We start from the raw sequence: 18,959 nt of genomic DNA on the forward strand, positions 1-18,959 counted from the left end.
ATATATAAAACACACGACGTTTCGGGCGCAACACAAGCGTCCTTCTTCAGGTGGGGACAACTTAGCAAAAGCACACCGCTTCAGTGTGTCTAAGAGGTGGCTGTGACGAATAATTATATAGTCGCGGGGGGATGGGGGGAGGGGGGCATGGTGAGTGTGGGGGCGGGGTATGGGCTGGGAGGTAGCGTTGTGTACCCCGAGCAACGATTGGAGTTCAAACTGAGGATTTGTATTGTAGATGGTGGAAGTAGATAAGCCGCCTTTTGTTATGCTGCCGGGTAAATTAGTAACGCATAGAGTTCAAACTGAAATATGCAGGCTAATAAGTAAACCCGTAAAAACAAAGTTTTTCACTATAAATCCTTTATATGCGTGGCGGCTAGAGTCTTCTCGTCCTCTGGCTTGAGATGGCTGCCACCTATGGGTCAGATGATTGTCTGCCAGTATTAAGCATTTGGTAATTAAATATTTAATTTGTTTTCCCTAAACAGAGCAAAATTTTGGAATTTTTTTTAACGAAAATTAATTGTCACACACAACGAGTCTGTGTGGAAAATGTCAGCTCGATTGGATCACGGGAAGTGGGTTAAAAACGAGCGACAGATTTGCACGGTCCTAAGCAAGCAAGTGAACTTAATATAAAGGATTTAAAAATATATTCGCCTGTGGAGGACGCGGGGATCGATCCCGCGACCTTTGGCATAGGAAGCAAGGGCGCTACCAACTGCGCTACTCCGCCACGGCCTGTGGAGGGGTTACGCTCTGGGCTCCTACACTGTGACATTCAGCCAAAGCCATGAATGAGTTGTATTTGAATAAATGTAAAATTATTTTTTTTTGCCTAAAAAGTGTAAAATTTTTGAAAAAATGTTTCACGAGCATTAATTGTCTCGCACAACGAGTCTGTGTGGAAAATGTCAGCTCGATTGGATCACGGGAAGTGGGTTAAAAAACGACCGAAAGATTTGCACGGTCGTAAGCAAGCAAGCAAACATGCAAGCAAGCAAGCGAACTTAATATAAAATATTTAAAAACAACGTGTGGTAATGTGGGGTAACAGACTGGGAGTATGGATACGTTTATAAAATGTAGTCTAAACTAGCTGTCTAGCAATCTTAATTTTGGAGCTTTCGTGACTGCAGGAATTATTCTTTGGTTCTTTCGGTTAAGTCAGTCTAAAGATAAAATAATAAATTAAAAAATAGCATATTACGACGTTTTGATTGCAACACAAGCAATCATCATCAGGCATAAAAGAAATAGCAACAAAAATCTAACTAGAAAACTATAGACAGACATACAAGCAGACAGACATCACAAGGACACAGAGAGAGGACACATATCGGCACAAAAAGAGAGGTCGTTTCTGTGACGGTGCCTTAAATATAGAGAGGGGGCGGGGGCGGAGAGAGGGAGGGGGCAGAGAAAAAATTTGCATATCAATGAGTGGACGACAACGTGATGCTGGTGCAAGTAAGATGACGACGCGGCACGGCACGCAAGCTTGAAAATCAGGAGAAATACACACTACAATTAAATAACCTAGTAAAATATCGAAATGTAATGTAATGCAACACAGAGTGTCGGTCAACACACAATTAACGCATAGCCCAGTTGATTACGTATTTCAAAGATTGCTAAGTTAGAATTTAAGTGTGAAAACTCCGCCCCCGCCCCCCTCTCTATATTTAAGGCACCGTCACAGAAACAACCTCTCTCTATGTGCCGATATGTGTCCTCTCTCTGTGTGTCCTTGTGATGTCTGTCTGCTTGTATGTCTGTCTATAGTTTTCTAGTTAGATTATTGTTGCTATTTCTTTTATGCCTGATGATGATTGCTTGTGTTGCAATCTAAACGTCGTAATATGCTCTTATTTAATTTATTATTTTATCTTTAGACGTGACATTAACCGAAAGAACCAAAGAATAATTCCTGCATTCACGAAAGCTCCAAAATTAAGATTGAACCACTTCTACGGGGAAGTTTTAAGCTTATATTTTTTCTCTCTCTCTGGCTATTTGTTCTCTCTGCCTGTGTACTCTCTTTGGAATTTTCACACTTAAATTCTAACTTAGCAATCTTTTAAATACGTAATTAACCGGGCTATGCGTTAATTGTGTGTTGACCGACTCTCTGTGTTGCATTACATTACATTTCGATATTCTACTAGGTTATTTAATTTTAGTGTGCCTTTCTCCTAATTTTCAAGCTTGCGTGCCGTGCCGCATCGTCATCTTACTTGCAGCAGCATCACGTTGCCGTCCACTCATTGATATGCTAATTTTTTTTCTACCCCCTCCCTCTCTCCGCCCCCGCCCCCCTCTCTATATTTAAGGCACCGTCACAGAAACGACCTCTCTCTTTGTGCCGATATGTGTCCTCTCTCTGTGTGTCCTTGTGATGTCTGTCTGCTTGTATGTCTGTCTATAGTTTTCTAGTTAGATTTTTGTTGCTATTTCTTTTATGCCTGATGATGATTGCTTGTGTTGCAATCAAAACGTCGTAATATGCTATTTTATTTATTTATTATTTTATCTTTAGACGTGACTTAACCGAAAGAACCAAATAATAATTCCTGCAGTCACGAAAGCTCCAAAATTAAGATTGCTAGACAGCTAGTTTAGACTACATTTTATAAACGTATCCATACTCCCAGTCTGTTACCCCACATTGCCACACGTTGTTTTTAGCCTGCATATTTCAGTTTGAACTCTATGCGTTACTAGTTTAACCGGCAGCATAACAAAAGGCGGCTTATCTACTTCCACCATCTACAATACAAATCCTCAGTTTGAACTCCAATCGTTGCTCGGGGTACACAACGCTACCTCCCAGCCCATACCCCGCCCCCACACTCACCATGCCCCCCTCCCCCCATCCCCCCGCGACTATATAATTACTCTTCACAGCCACCTCTGGGACACACTGAAGCGGTGTGCTTTTGCTAAGTTGTCCCCACCTGAAGAAGGACGCTTGTGTTGCGCCCGAAACGTCGTGTGTTTTATATATTTATTTACTTTACCTACGTGACTTTACCGAAAAAACCAAAGAGTATGAATCCAAATATACAGGCATCAGGGTCTGAATCGAACCCACTACCTCCTTTATATCAGTCGAGGTAGTTAACATCTTGCCACCATGGCACGTAGCAACACCTCAGTGAGTCTCAAGGAGGGTCCTGCCAAGTTTTCGTAGTTGGGGGCAATGTTGCTGCTTTGTGTAAACAAAATGAGTAATTTGCGGGTAACCTTTCAGCATTCGGATGTTTTGGCCAATAGCAGTTACAATGTATGTGTTTTTAGTTATGGGAGGAAATCGGAGAAATGGGAGAAACCCATGCAGATCAGGGTGAAAACACACAAACTCCACTTTCACTCTGCACAGCACAGTGAGAACATAAAAAACTCCACGCACTCACTTTCACTCTGCAGAGCAGGGGGAGAACATAAAATTACACGCACTTAATTTCACTCTGTAGACCAGGGGGAGAACATACAAACTCCAACGCACTCACTTTCACTCTGCTGAATAGGGTGAAAACATCAAACTCCACACATTTTTACTCTGCACAACAAGCGGGAGAACATACAAACTCCACTCACACACTTTCAGTTTGCAGAAAAGGGGGAAAATATATAAACTTCAAACAATGACAAAATGATTCTGCAGAACCACTGCCAACACAACAGAATCTCCAGATAATTCGTTTTGCATTATCTGTGTTCTCGGTTTACATGGGTCACACCACAATGCAGATCATTGAGAGTTGACTGTTAAAAATAATAAACTTCAAGATTATAATTGGAAAAATATGAGAGAACAAGTTTCTACCTCACTGCACTTGACTTGATGGAATTCATGGCAAAGCAGTCAGGGTGACTAATGATGCAACACCCACTGTGCACCCACCGACTCACTCCAACCACTCGCTCACCGGTGGTCAGTCGCCCCCTTATCACTCTTCGATCACTGCTACCATGGTGGATGTTCCAATTAACTTCACTCATTTATTCCTCCACCTATGTTGAGGACTCGGTCTACCAGACTGACCGTTTTCAATCATCCACACTGTGTTCAACCACTACACTGCAGATCACAACAACACGGTCATCCGGCCACTCACTCACCACACTTCAGGTCACAGCACTTATCTTTATGCTTCTTTTCTCGCACTTCTCCATTTTGGAATTCCTTCAAATCTTTTTTTTTAGAATTAGTTATAATCTTGCCCAATGCGAAAAGAAACATGTTTGTGAACTATTTTCTATTACAACTTTGGTAGTGCTTTTAGGGGCCAACTGTTTAAGGTTTTTGCCATTTGGACCTGGGCTCAACAAACTTTGTTTTAAGTGCTCATAGAGTACACTAGTGTTCTTGAAACTGTCACTAAATGTGCAATGGAAGCCGGCGTGTTTTGGCATGCGTGAATCTTACTCCGCCTCAAAACGGTCTTGGCACCGAGGCTTTCGGATTTCCTGTACTCTTCTGCTTTCTTGCAACACTGAAGAAAGGCATCAACACATTCCTTTGGGCCTGTGACACGCTTCAGACGTTCTTCACATCCCTGGCCAGTGGGGCTCATCTTCAAACCATCCACGCAGCATTTGCGAAATTCTTGAGTGTATTTTTCCGCTAGAAAAATGTAAAGTTACAATTACAAGCACAGCCCTGGAACTGCATACTGATATTCGCTGATGGAAAGGCCTCCACTTGACAGAGCTCTAGAGAGACTCTCAAGAGGATATGTTGGCCTACTCTTCCACACTAACCAGGCGTGTTAAATATTATCACACATTGATATATTACTCGTGAACATTTGAAAAGTATTTTGTAAGAATCCTAAAATTTGTTTGGAATGCTGACTTGCACTGCTTGGCAGTATAATGTCTGGACGTGGGCATGGTCATAAAGTGTTTGGGATAAAACAATAACATTACTCACATTCATATACATTACTCACGATTATCCACATATATACAGAATCGTATATTGAAAATGCCACATTACACTGCATTATTATATATTACTATTATGTTATATTACCCAGGGGTACCAGCCACTACACCTACTTTTAAATATGGTATTCTCCCCACCCCCACCCCCCCCCCCTTGCTGCGAAGTCATTAAAATGGTTGTTCTGGTGAAACAATTCATCTCATACCTTCCCTCCTGATCTGCAACATTGAGAGCTGTCTTGGTTTTCTTGAGGGCACTTTTGGACACCCGATTTCTGCAAAGAAGCATTTCAATGGGAATGTAATTATACAGTAAAACACAGTCATCGTGGGAACTACAAAGAGTGTGGTTATTTCTCTTCCTAATCGGTGCTGCACAAGTTTAATCTACGCAATACACAACGGCCTTTGCTATTGTCTGTAACACAAATGCAGATGCTCCTCAGCTTGTGCTTGCCAGTTTCTGGACCAGTTTCTGAAAATAACCCTGCATGGACTCGATGTAATGGAAGGTGGCTGCTTGTGGTGCCAGGGTAAGGTCATCCATACATGCAAATTTGCACTACTTTGTCACTCGTGCAAACATTGCAGAGCACTGGCGTGAATACTGAGCCTTGTGGCAGTGTGTTGACTGTCACAAATCGTGGGCCTATGTTAGCGGTTAAGAAATTTTAGGAGTATTTTGCAGGATGCATACAGCACGATTTCACTTTGATCTTTGGAAACAATGGTAATGTCCGGGTTATAGTTGTATTTCTAGTGAGAGCAGTTAGACAGTTGCTCACTGTTTGGTATCGAAGGCCTGTTGCAGATCTACCGCAGTAGTCCAGTCTTTTGGGGTCTTCTCTATCAGGTTAATTTGCTCTATAGCCGCACAGAATGTGGTGGCTGTTAAAGTCACCAATGTATAGATCCTGAATGTTGAATTGGAGGACCTATCTGAAAGTGTCTTTGACCCTGGAAAAGAGGGCCGTTCTGGTGTCTTGAGTTGTTGTTGCTCTGGAAACTGGGAGATCGTTGATCAATGTTTGGCCACTGGGTTGATGGAATGAGTCGTGATTTCTCACTTAACAGAGTGGGCCGAGTGAAGGCTGCCATCTTCCACCCCAATGATCTTACTCAACTCCCGTTATTCTTCATGGCATGTCCACACATTCACATGGGACGACTCCACTTTTAAAGGGTAGGATTAAACCATCAGCATGCACAACGGGCCAATCAATTCAGCATCGCAGCACAGGTCGCCAGCACAGTGGTGAGCAGATGGCTCAGCCATTGGCATTACCAATCAATAATTTCCTGACACACTGTAATAAAAAGGTGTCAGTTTTGTTGACAGATAAAAGGGTAAAAAAACAATTATCATATTTTGCTACTGGCAAAGGAGGTTCCAATGGTGTAAATGCTTACCCGAGTTCTCATACTCTGATGGTGTATTGTCTTTGAGTTTTGCACCTTTTGGCGTCATCTAGTCCAACACTATGTGAGACTAGGCTCTAATAAAAGCTGTCTGGGGTGTGGACCAATCAATTTTAAGGACAGTGCATACATTATCAGAGTTGTTTTTTTTGTTTGCATTCCGACCGCAGGTATTGTGATCAATGCAAACATGACTCCTTGTAAAAAAGGTGTCAGTTTTGTTGCCAGATAAAAGGGTAAAAAAACAATTAAGTATTTTTGTTGTTAGACGTGATTCATTAATAGAGAAAATGGAAAGGACCTTCAATTTGTGGATCAAAGATCAGACACAAAGTGCCTCTCATTGGTGCAGTGGTAAGGTAGAAGGCTAGCCACCTTCATGGCCATGTTTTGAAATAAATTAAAGTTTAAAGTGCTACCAGTAACTCTAAATTTGGGGCCAGTAGACAGGTTTCAGAATAAAGAGAATAAGGTTTGAGAAAAAAAAGATTCATCCTATGTAACGTGAAGTTGCTTGAGGAATCTGTATTAGCTGACTACGAGGCCACAAAGAACATCCCAGATGATGTTAAACCAATTATCGACAAGGGGGAGGATAAGCCTCAACAAACATGCAATGCTGTATTGGAAGAGGATGTCTAATAAAATGTTCATATCTAAAAACAAGAAAACAACTCCAGAATTTGAGACTGCCAAAGAGTGAACAACTCTTATTTTTTGTACAAATGCATCGGGGACTTCATGATGATACCAATGATGGTGTTAATTCTAGTTTTGAAGCTTTCGTGACTGCAAGGATTCATACTCTTAGGTTTTTTCGGTAGAGTCATGTAGGTACATTTTTTTTTTAAATAAAAGTAAAATAAAAAATCACGATGTTTCGGAGGCAACACATGCTTCTGTCTTCAGGTGGAACCGTGACAGCACGCGGGCTGTATCAAGTAAAAGAGAAATTCCAAGAGACCCGGCCTTGTATATATACTGGTTGAGGGGGGAGGAGCCAGGGTAGGCCCCTGGATAGGAGTTTTTTTATTATGATAAGGTTGGTGCGGCTGAGGCTGCTGCTAGTCTACATAACAAAGGACTAAGCCTTTGTTATGTAGACTGTTTGAGAGGGGGAGGTGCCAGAGCTGTTAAGGAGTGGGTACTGCTAATGGACCTACTTATTGGAGTTACTCCAAAATTAAAAGCGATCCTACTAACAGCCTAACGACAAAAACTAACAAGATCATCATCAGTTCGACTTCCCTAATCGAAACAACCAAACGTCCCTCTCTATAACCATCGGCGGCAAGACTTCCCAGACTCTATGGTCTTCCCAAGATCCATAAAGAAGGCACCCCGCTACGACCCATCGTGTCGACGATCAACTCTCCTACCTACAAACTAGCCCGTTTTCTATCAGATACTCTGCTTCCCTTCACAGGCAAGACCTCTTCGGCAGTACTCAACTCCACCCAATTAGTCTCTATGGTCAAGGACATGGTACTATCTCCTGATGATATCCTCGTCAGTTTTGATATAGTATCTCTGTTTACCAAAGTCCCAGTGCCTGACACCCTAACAATAACTTGGTCCAACATGGATTGAATTCGGATGTATCTGCGCTGGTTAGGCATTGCCTCACCAACACTTATTTTACCTGGAATGGCACCTTCTACAAACAGAATGAGGGTACCCCTATGGGCTCCCCCTTGTCACCAGTGATAGCCAACATGTTCATGGAAAAGTTTGAATCAGACGCCATCCAGACATCCACCCTGCATCCTTCCCTGTGGAAGAGGTATGTGGATGACACTTTCGTCATTTGGCCACATGGCCTCCCAGCATTGAACCACTTCTTGGACCACATCAATTCCAGACACCCATCCATCAGATTCACCATGGAAGTGGAGAAAGATGGCAAACTACCATTCTTAAATATTCTGTTTGAGAGGAGACCTGACGGATCCTTGGGACATTCTGTCTACAGGAAAGCTACCCACACATATTCCTACTTGAAACCTGATTCCCACCACCACCCGTCTCAAAAGAATATCTCATCAAAACGCTATACCACAGAGATCATGGCATTTCTGACCAACACCACCTGGCCAGTGAATTAAGACATGTACATCGGGCCCTCAGGATGAACGGATACTCTGACCGCACCATCCGCCAAGCTGTTTCTCCCACCATACAGAAACAGCCACTTGAAACTCTGATCAAAACTATCACGTTGTCATACATAGCAGGCGTGACCAAAAAGATCTGCAAAATTCTAAACAAATATAAGATCCAAATCCGATTCATTACAGTACATAAAATCCGTGATCTAATTCCATCTGTGAAAGATGTCCTTCCTGACTTACAATACCCTGGATTCTACAAACTGAGTTGCAGCTGTGGTGATTGTTACATAGGAGAAACGAAACTTCATATCTCTGATCGTGTCCGCGAGCACAAGTCAGATCTGAAACACGGCAAAACTAATTCTTCTGCCATTGCCGATCATTGCTACAATGCTGTGGGCTCTCATGAGATTGTCTTTTCCGAGACCAAGGTACTCTGCAAACCTCCTGGCTACCATCAAAGGTTTGTACACGAAGCCATCCAGATATACAAACACAGACATAATTTGAACCGTGATGATGGGTGCAAACTGAGTAATCCTTGGAACGATGTTATTAACCATGCAAAAAATATGTAACTACACATATTCGGACCATCTTATTGATAGGCAACTATTCTTTAGTTACCGTACAGTTTACTGATAGACGGCCAGTTTTGTTTTATAATGTTTAGCTTCTTTTTCACACGCTGGTTTCCTGCTTTAAGTTTTACCCACCCAGCAACATAGCAAGAGGCTGTTTCTTCCTGACCTGCTTTTTTGCTTCTACCATCTACATAACAAAGGCTCAGTCCCATTAGCAGTAGCAGTAGCTGCACCTTAACAACTCTGGCACCTCTCCCTCTCAACCAGTCTACATAACAAAGGCTCAGTCCTTTGTTATGTAGACTAGCAGCAGCCTCAGCCGCACGAACCTTATCATGATAAAAAAAACTCCTATCCAGGGGCCTACCCTGGCTCCTCTCCCCTCAACCAGTATATATATACAAGGCCGGGTCTCTTGGAATTTCTCTTTTACTTGATACAGCAAGCGTGCTGTGATGGTTCCACCTGAAGACGGAAGCTTGTGTTGCCTCCGAAACGTCGTGATTTTTAATTTTACTTTTATAAATTGTATTTATTTATTACCTACGTGACTTTACCGGAAAAAACCTAAGAGTACAATGATGGTGTATTGGTCTTTGAACCCCCAAGCACTGAAGGGCAAGAATAAGCAGTATAATTCAGTCACTTGGAGAGCTAATCGGAGGTCTTAGGTCACCTCTCAGCAATTTGTAGACTGATTGAACAGCTGCTTCGTTCACGTGGTTGAAAAGTACTGAAGAAATCAATATTTATCTTTCAATATTATTTTTGTCATTGATAATTATGCACCAAAACGTCCCCAGTGCATACAATTTGCTCAATCAAATGTGAATGTGGCATTTTTGCCTCCCAACACAACGACTCTCTTGCAGACAATTGACCAAGGGGTTGTAGCCACGTTCAAGTTATATTTCACACGCAGAACATTCCAGGACATAATTGATACATTAGAAAGGGATCCTTCTGCCACTGTTGGTGATTGTTGGAATGATGATAACACAATCAAATGCATCACTAACATCAATGAGTCAATAGATGCTATCAAAGGTTCGAATCTTTACTCGCTCTGGGGGAAATTGCTGCTGAACATCGTCAAACACTTCCATGGTTTCCCAAACGTCCCTGGTGAAGTTATAAAGATCATCACTTTGGCTAGAAATATTGAGCTCAGGGAGAAAGATCTGGAAGACCTGATATAATCAACTGAATAACCATCTGGTGAGAGTGAAGAGGATGAAGAGCCACTTCTTCGGTGTCAGATGACAATAAAGGCATTATCCGAGTGCTTTTTGTGATTTGAATAAGCAATAGATACAGTAAATAACCTTTCATGAAGATAAGCATACAATTTCAGAGAGATGTGAAAGTTGTATTACACCTCTAGAGAGCAATTTATAGAAGTTTCCAATTGATAGCTAAACAAACGTCCATCGCCACGTATTTTTCAAAGGCAGACCCCACCATAAGAAGCACGCGACCTCAGTCAGCCCCACCACCAACACCATCGTCGCAATGCTCAACCTCACCTACGGTAATGCCTATCAGCTCTCGAGCCAACTCTTCCTCTGATCCTCCATCAAAACACTCTCCTGAATGCACCTAGGGGTCTCAACTGACCCTGATGATGACCTTGGAGAGAGGGTCTCTCAACACCGTGAACCCCCTTCAACAGACCCCCGCCAACATGTTCACCATCGTCATTTATCATCAGTAAATACAATCAGCTTCACTTGTATTTAATTATATGTCCTCATATATTTTATTTTATCTACGTTTGGTGTGTGTCTGTTTTACAAATTTTACGTGATACCAAGGGAATAAAATAACTTAGAATTAGTTAAACAAAGAGAGAGAAGGTGATAATTGCGGACCCATGAAGGCAAGCCTATTTTTTCCACGAGGTCTATTTTTTGTCGAACCCACATTTGCCCAAAACGGCATTTTCCAGAAACGTGGCCTCTGCGTTCGGTGAGGTTTTCCTGTGCACCAAATGCTAAAATAAAAGAAGTAAACTCTTTGTGAGAATGTTTAGTTTTACGAAGACCCACCGGATCGATCAGTAGTGTTAAGGCCCTTGCTGGTGATCAGAGCCAAGCCTGCGTCCGAGAAGACGCCCTGCGCTCCCGCGCCACCCTCCGCTGTGCAGCCTGTATCGAAGGTCTCCATTGCCTTCCACACCTTCACATCCACATCAGAAACAAAAATCCACAATATAGTGTTTAACAGACTGTTGAGGCAAGTTCTGTTGGCTAGAGCCTATGAAGGCTGGTATGGTACACAATTGGGTGGTGCGTTGCTAGCACCATGCCCGGCTGCCTTCGTCCCTTTAGTGGCGATGTTTCACATACCACACCAGGTACTCATTTGAAACTGGGTCAACTGAGGGGAAACCTAGGGCTGATTCAGATAATCATCACTGGTGTTGACCGTTAGTGGAAATCAAACTCAGGTCGCCGAGTTCATAATGCAGTGCACTAACCACTGCGTCACCACTCCCCCAAAATCCACACCACCACAATTACATTTTTTATTATAATGTTTTTTTACCCAGGAAGACCTCACTGAATCTCAAAACTCGTTTCAGGAATGTCCTTCCAAGTATTTGCAGTATGGGGATGATGTTGCTATGTTTAATCCAAATTGACCAATTTGTGAACATATTTTCTGCATTGAAATGTTGTGGCCAATACCAGTTACATTGTATGTATTTTGCTTAAGTGAATAATCCAAACAATCCAGAGGAAACCCATGCAGAACAGGGACATAACATACAAACTCCACACAGATAAGCAACTGAGTCGAGAATTAAACCCAGGATTTCTTGCTATGCAAGTATTATCACTGTACTCTTTGGTTCTTTCGGTAAAGTCAAGTAGGTATAATATAAAATAAATCACGACGTTTCGGGCGAAACACAAGCGTCCATCATCACAAGCGTCCATCATCATCGTAATGATGGACGCTTGTGTTGTGCCCGAAACGTCGTGATGTATTTTATTTTATACCTACGTGACTTAACCGAAAAAAACAAAGAGTATGGATTCCTGCAGTCACGAAAGCTTCCAATCAAGATAATTATCACTGTGTCACCCTGCCACCTACACTTGACCCCAATCGCTGTGATAATTATATCAACAAATAGAATGTCATCATCGTCACTAGTGCATATGGTATTTGTGCAATTCTTATAGCGTGAAACTATCATGAAACCGGTTTCACAGACATAATCTGAAGCCATTTCGTGGTCTGGGGTGATGTTGCTGTGTGTAATCCCAATTGCAGGTGTTATTCTTTGAATTTGACAAATTTGAACACGTGGCTTGAGCAAAGTTGTTTAATAATTTCAAATGATGTCAAGGGATCTTAACATTCCTGGCAAAGCAGATAACACGTAGTATTTTTTATAGGTAATACACACCACAGTATTGACCAAGGCAGCCAGCTGGGTTCGAATTGCAAATTTCTGCTGGGCCATGTCACCACCCCAACACACAACATTTGTTTCCACCCCCTACAATAACGGACTGTCGAGTATTGTAGCTATGTGCACAAGATGCCATATGGAATCAGATGAAACAGAGCTCGTAATAGGCTATAACTGGGAATTGGCTGAGGGATCGTGGCCATTTTTACTTTTAACAACCCAGCTACAGGTTGAAATAACATTTTAATGCCGGAGCAACACATTGTACATGGGTTAGAGTTATATTTCCAGAAAATGAATGGTTAAACCCGGTTTCTAGTTCCAGTTCAACTATCACACCTCCATAGTCATAAATAACTCTGTCATGGATCAATTCAGACATCAAATATATGTTTCGATTTAAAGCTTTCGTGACTGCAGGAATTCATCTTCTTGGTTCTTTCGGTAAAGTCACGTAGAAGGGAAGTAATAAAATAATAAAAATAAAACATAATAAAATAATTCTCACGACGTTTCGGCTACAACGCAAGCAGTCGTCTTCAGGTGAAGAATGAGACACTACCAAGCTAGCAACTTATATATACGCTGGGTTGGAGGTGCAAGAAGAGCGCCTTAACAAAAAGAATGTGCATATGAAGAGGAATTTAGCATATTCATGGGAAATGCGTAGGAGGTGGGCGGGGGGGTTTCAAAGTCATATTATGCCCATGCATTATGCAGGATCAGCAGCACCAAGGGAGGGTGTACGGAGTAGCATTAACAAAGGAAAGGAATGTTAATAGTATGTAGTTGCAGTTACTAAACAACCACGTAGAAAACTAAAGTATAAACTACATGAAAAAAAACTAAAGTATAAACTGCAAAGCACCATCAGTGTACTTACTATACTCTACAATAAGCTGAGTTACTCACAGCAAGTAATACATTACAATTCTACGTCGTAAACATTATATAATATGCTTCCATCTAAACTTTATTCTCTTACATCACACGAGTCTACACCGTACTATATACTGCCATAGACAAACCCAACATTAAATTATATATTGTATTGCTATAAACCACCCTATACCTTATACATTTTAATATAACACTATGTATTATTCTACCCACCCTAATGTGTATCACACTGCTATATGTTTACTATACAATTACGATACTATATATTACTTTGTACATTGTATTAAGCATATAAATGTTATACTATTTGTTATTATACACTGTACCATTGACCGTCGTGTCAATGGGTGAGTCGTGGTGGGAAACTTGCAGCAGAGCAAAGAATCCATTCCCTGCGGAGAATACAATGCCAGTGAGTGGAACGCGGTCTGAAAGTCACCGTAAACGTGAACACAATCAGTTAAGATCCGAAATGGTTTATTACGTCCTTCCAATGATTGCTAAGCCAGAATCCATCTTCTCGGTTGAAATTGTCTCTGTGTTTGTATATGTGGATTGCCTCCTGAACGAATCTCTCATGATAGCCAGATGGCTTGCAGAAAACCTCTGTCTTGGAGAAGTCAATGTCATGTGAGCCCACTGAGTTGTAACAGTGATCTTCCACGGCTGAGGAGTTTGTCCTACCGTGTTTAAGGTCTGCTTTATGTTCACGGATGCGGTCCGAGACACGTCCTTTGGTTTCCCCAATGTAACTGCTACCACAGAGGCAACTTAGTTTGTAGACGCCAGGGTACTGTATGTCTGGAACCACATCTTTTACAGACGGTACCAGATCACGGATTTTGTGTACTGTGTTGAATCGGACCTGGATCTTGTGTTTAATTAGGTTTTTTGGAGATCTTTTTTGTGACCCCAGCAATGTAGGGTAAGGTGATGGTCTTGAAAGGCTCCTCAACAGGATCCTTCTTGATGGTTGGAGTGATGGCTTTGCGGATTGTGTAGTCGGAGTAACCATGAGCCTTAAGAGCTTGGCGTACGTGTTTGAGTTCACTGGAAATGTGTTCCTGGTCAGAGATGCATTGGGCTCTATGATATAGAGTCTTGATGAGGGAATTCTTCTGGGATGGATGGTGGTGGGAATCCGGTTTTAGGTAAGCATCCGTATGGGTGGCTTTCCTGTAGACAGAGTGGCTCATTGAACCATCAGGTCTCCTTTCTCGTGTGATGTAGAGAATACAGTTTAGATGGAAGCATATTATATAATTTTTACGACGTAGAATTGTAATGTATTACTTACTGTTAGTAACTCAGCTTATTGTAGAGTATAGTAAGTACACTGATGGTGCTATGCAGTTTATACTTTAGTTTTTTATGTAGTTTATACTTTAGTTTTCTACGTGGTTGTTTAGTAACTGCAACTACATACTATTAACATTCCTTTCCTTTGTTAATGCTACTCCGTACACCCTCCCTTGGTGCTGCTGATCCTGCATAATGCATGGGCATAATATGACTTTGAAACCCCCCCGCCCACCTCCTACGCATTTCCCATGAATATGCTAAATTCCTCTTCATACGCACATTCTTTTTGTTAAGGCGCTCTTCTTGCACCTCCAACCCAGCGTATATATAAGCTCCTAGCTTGGTAGTGTCTCATTCTTCATCTGAAGACGGCTGCTTGCGTTGTAGCCGAAACGTCGTGAGAATTATTTTATTATGTTTTATTTTTATTATTTTATTACTTCCCTTCTACGTGACTTTACCGAAAGAACCAAGAAGATTAAATATATGCTCAACGACATAATCCAGTTTTCCATCGCGGTTAAAGAAAACTACTTTCTCTGTGGACTTTATCACTTTCATGCCTTGCAAAATTTGTATCTTCTCTTATGTCTGCCAAATGGTTAGAAATACTGGATATCACCGCGGGTGCGTTACCAATTACATGCATGCTGTCTGCTTCACAGCAGGCATTAAACATCCCCTCACTTCAATCTAAATGAGTAGGCCATTGTTTGCTGGTCTCATGGGACAAATGTGCAGAATTACCCACAAAATACTCAATTTGGATTGCATATAGCCACATTATCCCACTATTGACAGACTATATCCGTCTGTAAACACTGCCCCCCTCCCTTCAGCATAGTCACGTGGTTTAAGAATGGAACGAACACCAAATGTAAGAATGGCAGTGCCATGCAAATGTCAATACACACCCTGTCTTGTGTAAGTCGGTGTTTACGGTTGACAGCGTAGACGGCTTGATCGACAGCGAGCAGACCTACTCTGGCATCAGGTTCCCCAATCAAATCCAAAGTTAGCATGGCCTTTGGTTCCAATGTGGGGCGGCCTTTTAATGAAATAGACACCTGAGGAGGGAAAATATCAAACTCGTTAGGAAAAATGTTCATGACATGAAATTTGTCAAATATGATACGACCAGAAATATAGTGTATGGTACAGCTGCCATCAAGTTCATGGAAACAGCAGCATTGTAGTCATCTGCCATGGTCAATCCACTGCTGGATAAAGGCCTCGCCAAGCCACCACGAGCTCTCACGATCTTGTAACGCAACAATCCACAGCACCAGGACGTGAACTATAGCATTACACTCTGTTGCGATATGTATTGCCGTTTAATAAATGTGTAGTGTTGTAAGGACGGACTTCTAAACTTCTTTATGGTACACACTGTTTATTATCTTAATACACAGTCCCTATCACACTAAGGGGTATATGGTCCCCTCACCCGTTACCCTCAGAAGGTACAAGCCTCCGGACCTTGCAGGCTATCTAATCTCCCTGCTCTCCCAGCGTCCTCTGGCTGGACCTAGGGGATCTCTCCCCGACCACTGGTTACTCTGAGCCCTAGCCCTGATAAGGGCTGGAGGGCTTGGTCCAGGGTCCTAGACGTCTTCGGCCGACTTGGGTCTTCGTGTAGCAGAACTCCTCCAGAGCTCTCAGCGCTCTGGCTTTTATACCTGTTCGTGGCCCGGCCACCTTGTGGGACCCTCTGATTGGTCCTTCCCAATCTGGGTTTGGATCTTACCTCACCCCATTTGACCCTGACCGTTTGATCGAGCGGGAAAACCTTGTTTACGATCTGCTCTCACAGTTTGCGAACAGCGAGTAGTTAACACCACTACAAATGTATTATTATGTGCAATCATACTCTTTTAATAAGCGCACAACTTTATATATCTGTGATGAACTCTGCACTTTCTGTCGTTATCATGCACTGCAAACCTTCGCGCCCCCTGCATTAGCGACGGAAGCGCAGGGACAGACGTTCGATTACGTTGGAAACGATCTGCAGACGGCAGTCTTCTCGCACGGCCAGCTCTATGTGGCCTTATCTCGATCCCACAATCCCAAATAGGTGAAAGTCCGCATCGAACCGAACCCCCCCAGCAAGGCCATCTACTTAACGACGAGAGATAATTCACACAAAATGTCGTTTTCAATTAAGTCTTCCAGATGTAAAATGATACAAGCTTTTAATGAAGAGATAAAATTATCTAATTCAAAACATAATACAATTCAAAGATGTTTCATTTTAAAAATACAAAATAGAGCTTCGGCTGCTTGCGTGAATGCATCGTTCGTGTGCAATTTTTTTCGTGACTTTCCTGGCCGAAGGCCGCAAATGCTAGTGAGGGGCACCATAGGTGCCCCGAAAAACACCTAGTATGATATAGTAAGTGATTGTGCTGACTTTTTTTCTGCATTACTGGCAGGCTGGCTTACAGGTGCACTGCAGTGATGTCACAGTGCACATTTGGGTGATGACATCACCCGCATCCCACAGCGTGGAGCAGGGTTCATTTGCTCACGTTACACCTCCCCTCCTACGTACCCTCCAAATGCACGGAGTACGCTCTCGTATCAGGGGGGAAGTTCACACGGACAAGCGTTATATTTATTTCATCATTATTATCGTTGTTATGATGCTTCTTTACCCAGCATCTAAATATAACCACGGTTGAAGATGATGTCGAGAAGGACATGCATATTTACTTCATATAGAGATATTCAGGCATGACATGTGGGGTTCGGAAACACGCTGTCATGAACGACAACATGGAACAAAACTGAAAAGTGTGCAGAGGCACTAAAAGATGCACATTCGGCATCACATTGAGGCAAAGAAAGAGAAAGACACGGATTTGAGAACATATGCAGATTAATGCCTATTGATATAATGAAATGTATATTCACCATCCAAAAGATGTAGATGTAATAATTATACACACGGCTGTATACACGTGTAATAAAGAACTCGGACGCTTCTCTCTGACTCCGTGTCCTTTATTTGGGTTCTTTATGCTTTCCCTCACGGCACTCCTCTAGAGACCCTCTGCGTGCAGCCCCAGGCTGCTGTCGCTCTCGTAGCCTCCTCCCTCTCCTTGCAGACCCGCTGCTGAACTCTTTGTGCAGACTCCCGCTGCCGAACTCCCCTTGCAGCCCCGCCGCTGCTCCTGCTGCCCTGGGGTCGGTCACCGTTGGCCGAGGGTGCCGAACCTCGTTCTCTGTGTATGTGGCGATCTCGCCACCCACTCACTCTCCGCCCTGCGTGGCCTCACTCTTTCCCAGTCTCCAATCACTCCCCTTCCTCTTCCGGTTTCTCCCCTTATAGACCTGAACCCTCTCCCCCACGTGACGTAACTCCTCCCCCCATGACGTCACATCCGGAAGGTCGTTTACGCCCGCATTACACCACCCTCCCCCGTAGAGAAAATCCAGCCGACCTCGGCTGAACAACAACTCCAACAAGTAATGCGAGTGAAAAAGACCGAATACGTTAAAGGACACGAAGCATACAACAACAATACAGAACAAGAACACAACAAAAAAAAGTTAACGAAATGTGAGGGATTTCGAGCGAGTGCGGGTCGCCGGGCCGTCCCGGACGGTCGGCGGCCCTCCCGCCGAGCGGGAACGTGGCAGGGTTTTAAGAGCGACAGGCTGAAGTTCGTCTGTCGCTATTGGAGGCCTGGCAACGTCCCGGTCCCCTATTCTCGAAGGCCCAGCGTCAGAGGCGTCCCGCGATCGCGTCCGCGGCGGGGTTGGAAGGGCTGCGGGACTCAGAGCTTCCGCAGTCGTGGTAGGCGCACCCCGAGCTGAGTCTCCTTTCCCTTGCTGCGTCACGGCCGGCTTGCCTGTAAAAGGCACGACAGACGCTCTTGCAAGGTCAGCGGGCACAGGCAAGGGCGAGTCGGCAGCAACAGACCCCGGCAAGGCAACCTCAGGAGATGACGCATCCGGTCGAGGGGCCACGTACGGTTTCAACCGAGATGTGTGGACGAACCAACGCCGAGATCCAAAGCGAACACGCGCCGACTGTGGGTTGGGAACCTCGATGAGGCGAACCGGCCCTTGCCATGGTTTATGTAACTTAGGGGAGGTACCTGGCCGCACCTGTGGGCAATGGAGCCAGGCCAGGTCCCCCGTTTTCCAGAGGCATTCCCCCTTTGAACGTCGAGCACACCGCTCGTTCCGGGCCTGGGCTTTGGCCGTAGCCATGCGGGCCCCTTCCCGCGCCACAGTGACTCGGCGAACGGTGTC

General features: G+C 43.5%; 1 protein-coding gene across 1 annotated transcript in view; it reads right to left on the minus strand.

The window, feature by feature from the left end:
* The window catches only part of LOC144934673 (complement C3), a 238,628-nt gene that overhangs the window by 126,711 nt on the left and 92,958 nt on the right, over positions 1-18,959 (minus strand). Inside the window, exons 14-17 of the mRNA XM_078860724.1 lie at positions 15,611-15,763; positions 11,119-11,248; positions 5,163-5,231; positions 4,436-4,633 (exon numbers count right to left, since the gene is read on the minus strand). Coding sequence (XP_078716850.1) covers positions 4,436-4,633; positions 5,163-5,231; positions 11,119-11,248; positions 15,611-15,763 — 550 coding nt within the window. The remainder of the gene's footprint in view (positions 1-4,435; positions 4,634-5,162; positions 5,232-11,118; positions 11,249-15,610; positions 15,764-18,959) is intronic.

Source organism: Lampetra fluviatilis, chromosome 11 (assembly GCF_964198595.1).
Source record: "Lampetra fluviatilis chromosome 11, kcLamFluv1.1, whole genome shotgun sequence".
NCBI classification, from domain to species: domain Eukaryota; kingdom Metazoa; phylum Chordata; class Hyperoartia; order Petromyzontiformes; family Petromyzontidae; genus Lampetra; species Lampetra fluviatilis.